At 37.4% G+C, this 12,410-nt stretch overlaps 1 protein-coding gene across 5 annotated transcripts in view; it reads left to right on the plus strand.

The window, feature by feature from the left end:
* The window catches only part of MYPN (myopalladin), a 105,199-nt gene that overhangs the window by 39,048 nt on the left and 53,741 nt on the right, over window positions 1-12,410 (plus strand). For all 5 annotated transcript variants that reach the window (XM_077894728.1, XM_077894726.1, XM_077894727.1 and 2 more), the window contains 2 exons: window positions 8,995-9,170; window positions 11,635-11,686. In XM_077894728.1, coding sequence (XP_077750854.1) covers window positions 11,679-11,686 — 8 coding nt within the window. In that variant the 5' untranslated portion in view covers window positions 8,995-9,170; window positions 11,635-11,678. The remainder of the gene's footprint in view (window positions 1-8,994; window positions 9,171-11,634; window positions 11,687-12,410) is intronic.

Here is a 12,410-nt window from a genome sequence, read left to right on the forward strand (position 1 = left end):
ACTCCCACAGCCCTGTGATCGAAATACATCCTGGTCATGAACACTTGAGTTTGTTAACTCAGTAGCAAACAGGATGTACAAAACACCAAATTGTGTTGCAAAAACCAACATAAGTTTGAGTTTTATTAAAAAAATGTCTACTATTATCTTATTGTTCCATATAATCCAGAGTCCAGTGCACTCTGCCTGGGGAAGAGTAACTTTACTACATGGAGAAAGCTGAGGATGTCATGAAGTAAAAATACTACCTTTGTCTCTTTTAGGCCCTACACCCTTCACATAGGAGATCGGCATTCTTAGACAAAGCTGGGTAAACGCAATTCAAGGAAAGTTCTTTTTTACCCCCAAACTTCTTGAAAAGTGAAAGCAAAACAGGCTTGATGTTATAATAATCCTAATTTGAATTCACTCATTTAACATCTATACAGCAAACATTTTTTGGAGCAGCTCTGATGTGTCATCCACTGTGCCAGGAATCAAATAAACAAGTGATAAACAAAACAAACATGATTACCTCCGCCCTGTGGTGTTTACTGTTCAGTAAGGGAGAGAAATATTAAACAATTAAATCTACAAACCACTGTATAATTGTAAGGGATATCTAGGTTAGCAAAGGAAACAAACATGGAGAGGGAATAATGAATAATAAGAGGTAGGATAGGGACATTGGAAAGGCTGGGGCAGGGCTAAAGAAATGGTCTGAGTAATCATCCTTTTAATGAGCATTATTGCTGGTGAGTCAGAATAACACATCCAAATTACATTTAGAAGTTGTTAATGTGCTAAAGCAATGAGTCATAACATTTATCCAAGTCATATTTTTGATAAAATAGTAACCTAACAGCAGTAACCAAAAATCCAGTTTTATCTGAAAAATGCGTTTCTTCAGCGTCTTCAGTCCCAGGCTTGGTAGCTAACCAAATGAGCAGATCTGGCAAGCTGTCCTGAGTGCATGAAAGCTGGGTCCTTCTTTTTCATTTGACCTGCCTTATTTTCCCAGATCACTGACTCATTTCTGCTGAGCCATGAATCACGTCTGGCACCACTGTCATTCTGTGTCATGAGGCTTTGGCGTTCTAAAACACGTACCTTGGGCAGGGCATTTCTGTGAAAGCATTCCCTAACATGGATAGATGTTTGAAGAGAGTGTGTTTCCCTTCTTATCCTCAAAAGTCTTCTGGGTAGCTGGATAAATTTTAATACTTTTTTAGAAGACAGCCTGACCAGTGCATTATTTCTGAGTGGGTCATGGTGTTAAAGTCAGAGTGACGGTTACTGATTATTCTTTGGGACTGGCTGAAGATCTCTTGCCATCTGAGTAGGACAAAAACGCTTCTGACAGAGAGTTTGGGCATTTGAATCATTCCACTTATCGCCTTCTGGCTGTCCAATTGCTCTAGATGTTTCCACTCTCGTTTTGGTAAGGAAGAAAAACATTAACTAAAGAAATAACATAACCTTATAATGTTTATATAAGAGAAGGTATTTGTTTATTTGTTTTGAAATAGTTATTCCTATTTACTTTATCAAATTAATACAAGTACAGTGCTTACAAAGTCAAATAACATTAAAGAACAGACCAATTTCAACTTTTTGCAGTTTCCTGTCTATTTACCTCTAGATTTCTAAATAATACTCCAGTAGTTCTCATACTTTTTTGTTCTCAGGACCGTTTTACAGTCTTAAAAGTTACCAAAGCCCAAAAGAGGTTTTGTCTATGTGAGTTATATCTATAATTATCATATTAAAAATTAAAACTGGGGAGTGCCTGGCTGGCTCAGTCAACTAAGAATCTACCTTTGGCTCAGGTTATGATCCCAGGGTCCTGGGATTGAGCCCCGCATCTGGCTCCCTGCTCAGTGAAATGTCTGCTTCTTCTCCCTCTGCCTGCAGCTCTCCCTGTTTGTGGTCTGTCACTCTCTCTTTTCAAATAAATAAATAAAATCTTTAAAAAAAAAAAAAGGAAATTAAAACTGAGAAATATTTTAAGTAGTTATTTCTTACTCATTTTTAAGTAACCATAATGAACATGCTAATATAAATAATTTTATGAAAAATAACTACTTTCCAAAAAAAATTTAATGAGAAAAATAACTACTTTCCAAAAAAAATTTAATGAGAAAAATAACTACTTTCCAAAAAAAATTTAATGAGAAGAGTAGCATTCTTTTCTATTTCTTGCAAATCTCCTTAATGTCTAACTAAATAGAAGAGTGCTAAGATACTCATATTTGTTTCTACATTCAGTTTGGTGTAATATGCTGTTTGGGTTGAAGTAAACTTTAAAATCTGGCCTTGTCCAGGTATGTAATTGGAAACAGAACAAATATTTCAGTGGCTTTTTCGAATAATGTGGCTATTCCTGCTTAGTACTACATCAAAATTCAGCTAGCAGTGGTTTCTAGAAGATTAGTCACAATGTGAAATCTGAAACCATACCAATGAACTTTTGTACTCTGCTATACTAAAACCCTTTGTACATCTTGAACTTTGAATGGATAGTATCATGCACTGGTAATCTGGAAAATGAGTAATGCAGATTTTCCAAATATTGACACATTTTATTATTTAATATTTAAAAAACACATTTGTTAATATCATCATTTGGTTTTATCAAAAAGTAAGTATGGTACTTCCCCTTTAAGTATGGGGAAACCCTAAATTCCAGTGGGGGATACAAGTTTTCCAAAACTTTAATTTTTCCTTGAAAGCTCCAATTTTTTCATTGGCAATAAAAGTATCAGTTATTTTTACTTGAAACAACAGGTTTATCTCATTCATTTCTGAGAAAACATCTGCCAGATACCCAAGTCTGAATAACCATAATTTGTCATTATTCTTTCAAGTTCAATTATGGTTTCATGCATTTAATGCTTAGTTCCACTAAAAAAAAAAATCACACAAGAAATGTGTAGAAATGCTTTATGCTACTTTCCACTTCACCACCCAGAATGTTAGAAAGATATGGCTGAGATTGAATGAAAGTCATAATTTGCACTGCTTCACTGAGGACATTTTTAAGTGAATTTGAAATTAAAATTTTTTAAAAAATATTTTATTTATTTATTCATGAGATAGAGAGAGAGAGAGAGGCAGAGACTCAGGCAGAGGGAGAAGCAGGGACCCCGATGTGGGACTCAATCCCGGGACCCCACAAATCACGACTTGAGCCAAAGGCAGACGCCCAACCGCTGAGCCACCCAGGTGTCCCCTGAAATTTTTTCTTTTAACTGAGTGTGTGGAAGTGAGGAACACAGTGACCATAAGTCAATTTTTGGCAGTGCCTTGATTTTTACTCCTAAGCACCACAGCTTTACTCACTGTTTTTTTTTTTTTTTTTGCACCATCAGTATAAATGTAAACACAGTGAAAAGGCAAATATTTTATTTCATTTAAGATTTTTATTTATTTATTCGTGAGAGACACACAGAGAGAGAGAGAGAGAGGCAGAGACATAGGCAGAGGGAGAAGCAGGCTCCACACAAGGAGCCCGATGTAGGACTCCATCTCAGGACTCCAGGATCATGCCCTGGGCAGAAGGCAGGCACTAAACCTCTGAGCCACCCAGGCATCACAGCAAATATTTTAATACTCTATAAAAATAGCTTTGTCTTCATGGAAAGTGAACTACACTTTGAGAATCACTGTGTTCTGATTGTACTACTGTTGCTTGGCATATTGATACTATTTTCTGTTGACTTCTGATTCCTGAAGATGGCGGTTCAGCACCCCTTTACTAAACCAGCACCTTTGTTGCTATGTTCCTTCACTACCTCAATATAATCAAATTACAGTGTTGTTTAAAAAATATTTTATGTGTGGCGCCTGAGTGGCTGTTGGTCAACTTTTGATTTCAGCTCAGGTCATGATCTCAGGGTTGTGAGATCTACCTGGTGTCTGGCCCACTCTCTCCATCTCTCTTTTAAATAAATAAGTAAATAAGTAAGTAAGTAAATGAATAAATAAATAAATAAAATTTAATGTTTACTTTCTTCTTACTATGTATTATTCACTGACAATCAGGTAGAGTAAAATGACTGTTTCATTGCTTGTACAACTTTCTTTTTTTGACCTGGAATTGATTACTGTCTTGTGTTTTATTTTGTTGTTGTTGTTTTTTATGTGCTTAGTTTTGTGGTCCTATCACAAATTTGTCTCAATTCTCCAATACATTTGTAAAATATCTCTTAAATATTCTATTTCATGCAGTTGAACCATGAGGCCCATTTGTTTCTCTCCAGAGAAATCTCTCCAGAACCCTTCTTCCTCTTGTTCTACTATGAAGCAGCTGCTCCTGCAGCCAGTCACTCAGCCTTTTCCTAGGGCATCTTCAGACTTTCAGAAGACAGGATGCAATCTGCCGAGGGGATCTCCATGCTTGTTTCCCAAACTTGAAATCAGTTACTCTATTTTAAGTTCTCTTCCCCGTTATTAGTGTGTTTTCACACCTCAAACTTAGGTCTCCAAATTCCGACTTATAGGTTTGTGCAGCACAAATTGGCTTCCTTCATTGACATCCTGAAACAGACACTTGATTTTCAGATTTTTCAACTCTCCTGGCTCTTCAATATCCTTTCCACTTTCCAAAAGGTTTTGAGGTCTCAGTCTGCTCTTGTCTCCCTTCTCATTGTTTTGGTTCTTCTGCTTTTATACCTTTTAAAAATTCCTTTATTCTCATTTTAGGGACATTTCAGGAGGGGAGTAAAGATAAATACGTGTAGGATACCTGGGTGGCTCAGCAATTGAGTGTCTGCCTTTGGCTCAGGGCATGGTCCTAGAGTGCTGGGGTCGAGTCCCACATCAGGGTTCCTGCATGGAGCTTGCTTCTCCCTCTGCCTATGTCTCTGCCTCTCTCTCTGTGTCTCTCATGAATAAATAAATAAAATATTTTTTAAAAAGATAAACACATGCTTAATATATTATGTTTGGATGTTCACTGTTTGTACTTAGAAATACACACGCTCTCAGGGTTTGCTATATAAACTCCTCAGGGTTTTTTTTTTTTTTTTAGATTTTATTTATTTATTTGAGAGAGAGAGAGACAAATAAGGGGAGGGGCAGAAGGAAAGGGAGAAGCAGACTCCTCGCTGAGCAGGGAGCCCTATGTGGGGCTTGATCCTAGGACCCTGAGATCATGACCTGAGCCAAAGGCAGACACTTAACTGACTGAGCCACCCAGGTGCCCTCTAAACTACTCTAGGTCTTTTTTTTTTTTTTTTTCAAAACCTAATTTTTAAAGATTTTATTTATTTGATTTTTTTAATTTTTATTTATTTATGATAGTCACACACAGAGAGAGAGAGAGAGAGAGGCAGAGACACAGGCAGAAGGAGAAGCAGGCTCCATGCACCGGGAGCCCGATGTGGAACTCGACCCCGGGTCTCCAGGATCGCGCCCTGGGCCAAAGGCAGGCGCTAAACCACTGCGCCATCCAGGGATCCCACTACTCTAGGTCTTACTGAGATTTATGCCTTGGGAGATTTTATTAGCCCATTTCAGCAGCTACATATATTAGCACTGTCACAACAGATCAAAAATTGGCATAGAATTTGATAAGTTTAACAATAAAATTCTTACAAAATATTAATTATCAGTCCTGTCTGTCATTTGGTCTTTCAACAAATCCAACATATGTTTTCTGAGTACCTGCCATGTATCAGGGCACTGTCGTAGGTGTTGAGATTACATTACTAATAAGGTCCTGTCACGGACTTTACAATCTAGTGGCTGGGGTAGAGAGTACAAACAATAGCAAAGTGAACTGACTTCAGATAATTTCAGATAACAAGTACTGTGAATACAACAAAAGAGGGTAGCATGATAGTGTCTGAGGCTAAGGGGGCTACGTTAGGAAGAGGGCCGGGGAAGGCATCCTCGAGGATGTGACATTTGAGCTGAGGCCTGCTTGACTGATGAGAAGGACCTATCTTTGCAAAGATCTGGGGAAAAGAGAATTTCAGGAAGAACAAAAACCCCTAACATGGAAAATAGTTCAATGTGTTCGCAAAGTAGATAAAAGACCAGTGTGGTTGGAACATAATGAAGAGAGAGTGGCAGGAGAAGGTATCCAAAAGTCAGGGCTTAGAAAGACAGATTTGATTGTAATACCAAATAGAGGTGATATTTGAAATTATGAGATAAGATGGCCAGAGGAGAGTGTCTATAGAGAACTGTACGAGGCACTGTGCATGTTGCAAGAGCATATGAAGCACTGTCCCTACCTTCAAAGAATTGACAATCTGGTCAGATTGGTGGGAGAAGATACATTCCCCAAATAGAGAATAATAAAGACAATGTATCACCAAGCCTTGCATGACATAGCACAGGTTTTTAAAAAAAGAAGTGAAGTTAGAAGAAAGTAAGTGAAGTCAGAAAAAAAAGTGAAGGTAGAAAAAAGTAGTAATTTTTTGTATAGGAGATGATATCTGAGCCAAACTGATAGATGAGTTATATTTGCAGCAGCTGAAAGGCAGAAGAAGAGAATCTTAGATAGAAAAAACATGAGCAGAGACTTGAATGTTGGGGTAACTATGACATATTTTTGGAAGAGTAGAGAAAAACTTGACTTTTCAAATCAAGAAGTAATCGAACGGGTGAATTGCTTTGGAATCTTGCTTTATTAATGGTGAGAGGGAGAGAGTAAAACACTGAATGGTTAGAACTGAAATTATAGTAAAGATTAACAATTACCAGGATTCCTTGATTTTTGACATTGAATAGTCCTAACACCTTCTCACTTAATTACTTTTTATTATGATGTTGATGAATAATCATTATTTCAAAAAATGAAAACAATATAAAAAGGGGTACACTGAGATATCTCCCTCCTATCCGTGTTCATCCACCTTATTTTCCCTCCTTCCCAGTAGGGAGCCAGCTTTGATTTTCATTTCAATCTTACCAGTTTTCTTTATACAAATGCAAACAACATGATTATATCTTATTTTTTGCACCCCTGTGCTAGTTTCCTTGGGCTATTGTAACAAAGTGCCACAAACTGGGTGAAATAAACTCTGTTTTGGAGGTTAGAAGTCCAAAACCGAAGTGTCACCAGGACCATACTCTCTTTGAGACTCTTGGCAGACTTCTTTCTCATCTCTTCTGGCTCATGGTGGTGGCTGTCAGGCCTTGGCATTCCTTGGCTTGTAGCTGCCTCACTCCAATCCCTGCCTCTGCCATCAAATGCCATTCTCTCTGTGTCTCTGTCTTCACATAGGATTTTCCTCTTCTTAAAGAACCCCATTCATACTGGATTAGGACCTATCCTAGTAGTTTCATTGTAACTAGATTGTGTCTGAAAAGACCCTATTTCCAAATAAGGTCATATTCCCAAGTACTGGGGCTTAGGACTTCAACATATCCTTTGAGAAAGGATAATTCAACCCGAAACAACCCACATTTTTTTTACATAAATATTCCATATTCACTATTCTGTACCTCCCTGTTAAATTTTTAATTATATATCTTGTGGTTCTTCTTTCCATATCAATGCACAGTGATCTTTCTCAATCTCTTTATACAGTTGCATAGTGTTCCATTATGTGGCTGTATCAGTTTGTTTCATAAGACCCCTAGCTATGGACACTGAAGTTGTTTCCAGTCTTTCACTACTTAAATGAGTAATGTGTGCATTTGCCATTTTGTATGCAAGCAAGTGTATCTGTGTGAAAGATTCCCATAAGTGGAATTGTTGGGTCAAAAGATGAACACATCTGTAATTTTGGCAGATATTGCCATATTCCTTTAATAGGGGTTGTACTATTTGCATTCATACTAACAGTGGATGACACTCATCAAACTTTTAGAGTTTTGCTAACATGTTACATGAGAAATTGTATTTCTTTATTGTTTTTATGTCTTTTTCTCTTTTTATGCACCTCTACATTTTTAAATATTTATTTATTTATTTATTTGAGAGAGAGAGAGAGAGAGTGCACATGCACATGCAAGCAGCATGAAGGCAAAGAGAGGGAAGGGCAGAGAAAGAGAACTCCAGCAGACTCCCCACTGATCAGGGATCCCAATGTGGGGCTAGATTCCACAACCCCAAGATCATGACCTGAGCCAAAATGAATAGTCAGATGCTTAACTGACTGAGCCATCCTTAACTGACTGAGCCATCCAGGCACCACTAAACATTGTTGTATGTATTATTTTATGTAAATTCTTAGCCAAAAAAAAACTATAACAAAAATTTCTAACCTCAGATATATAGATCAAAATAAAATACCAACCTATAGAAACAATCTTAGGTTATTAGCCACTGTGGTGCCAATACTGAAGAATATGACCCATCCTCATTACTCTGACAACTCAAGTAATGGAACAAAATAATTTTCATTTAGCTAGGTTAGATGCAATCTGATAGTTGGGAATGAGTGCATTCAACCTCATGAAATTTTAATATCCCTTAGATTCTCTCCAAATAAGAAAAGGAACATTTACTTAACACATAGTATAGGCAGCTATACATCTTTTTAGGAGAAGCCAAATTCCACCTCAAAGACCCTTCTCCTTGTGATCATTTGTATTTGCTTTCTCATCCATCTTCTTTCAGTTGTATCATTCTTTTTTTTTTTTTTTAAGATTTTACTTATTTATTTTAGAGAGAAAAAGAGAGTGCAAGAGCAGGGGGAGGAGCAGAGAAAGAGGGACAAACAGATTCTGTGCTGAGCGTGGAGCCTGACTCAGTGCTCCATCGCACGACCCTGAGTTCATGACCTGAGCCAAAGCCAAGAGTCAGGCACTTGACCGACTGAGCCACCCAGGTGCCCCACTCAGTTGTATCATTGTTAATATGAGCCACTTTCTAATTTCCTGAATAAAGTGTCAGTATAGTCTGAATACTGATAACTTTTCTCATTGTTATAATCAAATTATATCATTTAATGTTCTGATTCCAAGTTTTCACAGTTTTCTTCTTAGTGAACATCTGGAGCATCTATGTAATTAATTTTCACACTTCAGTCATGTGCAATATTTCCTTCTTTGCAGGTGGTACTGTGAAGGCAAGGAGCTTGAAAATTCCCCAGACATTCATATTGTCCAGGCAGGAAATCTGCATTCACTGACCATTGCTGAAGCCTTCGAAGAAGACACAGGACGCTATTCCTGCTTTGCTTCTAACATCTATGGGACAGATTCAACCTCTGCCGAGATTTATATAGAAGGTAAAACAAGATACTCTTAGAGCATAGCACTTACTGGTAAGACATATACTTATAATAAATATTTATCGAAGGCCTATGGTACCACCACACTCTTCTAGGCAGTGGGGGACAATAGTAGTGAAACAAGTAGACAAAAGTTCATGGACAGATGGAATTTACACTTCAATGAGAGAGATAAAAAATAAATGAGATAAATAAATAAAATATGTAATATGGGAGGTATATGAAATGGTTCTGATTACCAATTCCAATACGTGTGTAGTGTGTGAGGTTGGGTATCCTACAGCTTAACTCACTATTTACCTGGATACAGTGTCAGATCTAAGAGGTTAAGGGCTTAGTTCTACAAGACTGCTCCTGCCTCACTTCAGATGCCAATCACAAGTATTAGGTCCCCCAAGTTATCCACAACTTCTATCTCACTTAGCTACAAATCAGAGGTTTCAACACCCCCTCTTTGAGTTCAATTAATTTGCTAGAGTGCTTACAGAACTCAGGGAGACACTTATTTATATTCACCAGCTTATTAAAAGATATGATAGAGGATCCAGATGAACAGCCACATGAAAAGATAGATAGGGTGAGGTCTGAGAAGGTCTAGGGTGCATGGAGCTTCTATACCTGCTGAGTTGAGGTGTGCCTACACTGGATGTATTTGCCAACCTGGAAGCTCTTCATACTGCTGGGATTTTATGGAAGCTTCCTCATGTAGCATGATCAATTATTATCTCCATTTCCTACCCCCTCTTCCTTCTCAGGAGGATGGCAGATAGGGCTGAAAACTCGGAGCTTCTAATCATGGCTTGGTTTTTCTGGTGACCAGCCCTCATTTAGGAACCATCTAGAGTCACCTCATTAGAACAAAAGATGCTCTTGTGCTCTTATGATTTAGGAGTTTATAAGAGTTTTAGGAGCCCTGAAGGGTTCAAAGACAAATATTAGAATAAGATATGTTCATGACTTAGGAAATTATAAGAGTATTAGCAGCACATGCATGTGTATGGGTGTGGAGTGGGGCTGCAATTCTACAGATAGGGTGGTCAGGGAATACTTCACTAATCAGGTGACATATGAGTGAATCCCTGGAAAAAAAGGGAGGGAGCCACAAGTATATTCAAGGGAAAACCACTCCAGGTGGAGAAATCACTAAGTACACACCGTGAGGTGGAAGTGAGCCTGTGTTTAAGTATAGAGATGAACCAATGTGGCCAGGATGGAGCAAAACAAGGTAAAAAATAACAGATGAAGTCAGAAGTCCAAGATGGGGTAGAGGTGGGAGGATGCAGGTGAGCAGATTGTATTGGTCTTTGCAGGTCATTGTAAGGACTTTGGCTTTTACTCTGAGGGAGATGAGAAGCTGTAGAGGATTCTGAGCAGAAATGTGACCCAAGCTGGCTTAGCTTTTAATGGGGTTACCCTGGTTCCTGGTAGAGAATATACCTCAGAGAGTCAAGGATACAGGCAGGGAGACTATTTGGGAGCATTGAAAGGCATTTACATCAGTGTCAAATTTACATGACTAATTTTAGGGACAAAATCAATTTGTGTTTCTTATGTATCTGCCTAAGTTTTTGTTCCATTTTATCTCATCTCTGAGTTTTTTCTGAGGACTATTCTTTAGCACTTTTATCATCTATAATACCTTTTGTATGTTGGTTTTAGCATTTAAATATTGTATTATTTTGGTATAAGGGCTCATTCACCAACTAGATTGTAAAGCTGGGAGTGTTTCATTCTTTTTTATAACTTTAATACCTTAGGTAGTACCAAATACATAGTGAATTTTTGATAAACATTTATTGAATATATGCATGAATAATGACAATAATGAATAATGCATGATAGAAGTGTGTTGCATGTTTTTATCCTCAAATTTTTAGAGTACAATAAATACCTCCAGATTTAGCCCAGTTATATCTTCCTGGAATTCACTATCTTGAGAAGTAAATCCAAGATCAAAGCTTTTCTATCAGTGCTGAGATTGGATTGCTGATTTTTTAAATTTCTGGCAACAGAGCTTCAAACACCCCCACTCCCAAGATGAAGTATGACTTGTTAATATTAGGGCTGGGCGGAAGAGCATCCACCTACACCTGCAATGTTTAGAATCCAATGTAATCCCTCCTTTTATTTAATCTGTGTAGGCCAAGAGCAAGAGGATTTATGGACAGCATAAAATGTCTGCAAAAACTGCTCTGTTAGAGGCATCGGCAGGTGTTTTATATACCAGAACATGTGGCATTTGGGCCAGTTAATTTGAACTTTGTCGCTAACTAGCCATATGACCTTGAGTGAGTCCTTCAACTACTTAGGGTCTATTTTCTTATTTGTAAAATTGGGTGTTATTGTAGGAAATCACTGAGTTCATATCTAGGTCTAAAGTCCCATAGGTCTTCAAATGCCTAGAAACTAGTTTAAAAAATTATCATCTTAAAGATTTCATGTCTTGTTTTTACTTTTCCAGGGGTTTCTTCTTCTGACTCAGAAGGGGACCCTAACAAGGAAGAGATGAATCGGTAATTCTAATTTCTATCTTATAGCTTTAACATTCTCAGATCCTGAGAAAGCTGCTAATTGGTTTAGTAGAACTTGAAAATGGTAGAACTCAAGAAATATGTATTGAGTGGATTTAGAGAACTCTACTTCTTTTGCTTTAAGTCTTGTCTAACAGATGAATTTTAATATTCCTAATATTTTAAAAATGTGATATCACTTATCATCATACTTATATCATCATGCTATATCATATTTATATCTATAAAGTAAAACGCAAATAGCCCAGTGCTTCAAAAAAAATCTTGTTTTGTGACTAAATAATAATATTCATAAGGACACAAAACCTGGTTAACCTAAATTATATGTGCGAGTGATCTGAGTAAGTCATAAGCATTTTGTTAAACAATTATACCAAATACTGAACAGAGATGTCCTCCATTCTTTAATTTCCCCAACCATCAACTAAGCACCTACTCTATACCAGATGCTTCATTAGACACAATGGATAATAAGAAAAATCAGATGCTTCCTACCTGTGAGAGGTTCACAGTCTACTAGAGGGAAATATATAACAAATATAGCAAGAGATATATGCCAAGCATATAGACAGTAAAAGTAATAAAGTGTAATAGACTATGATGTAACCATGAGCAGGATATATAGGCCTTGGTACAAAGGTCTCTTAATTGGTTGGAGAAGGAATGAGAGATCAGGAAAGGCTTCACAGAGTTGGTGACCTTGAGC

Source organism: Canis aureus, chromosome 4, assembly GCF_053574225.1.
Source record: "Canis aureus isolate CA01 chromosome 4, VMU_Caureus_v.1.0, whole genome shotgun sequence".
NCBI classification, from domain to species: domain Eukaryota; kingdom Metazoa; phylum Chordata; class Mammalia; order Carnivora; family Canidae; genus Canis; species Canis aureus.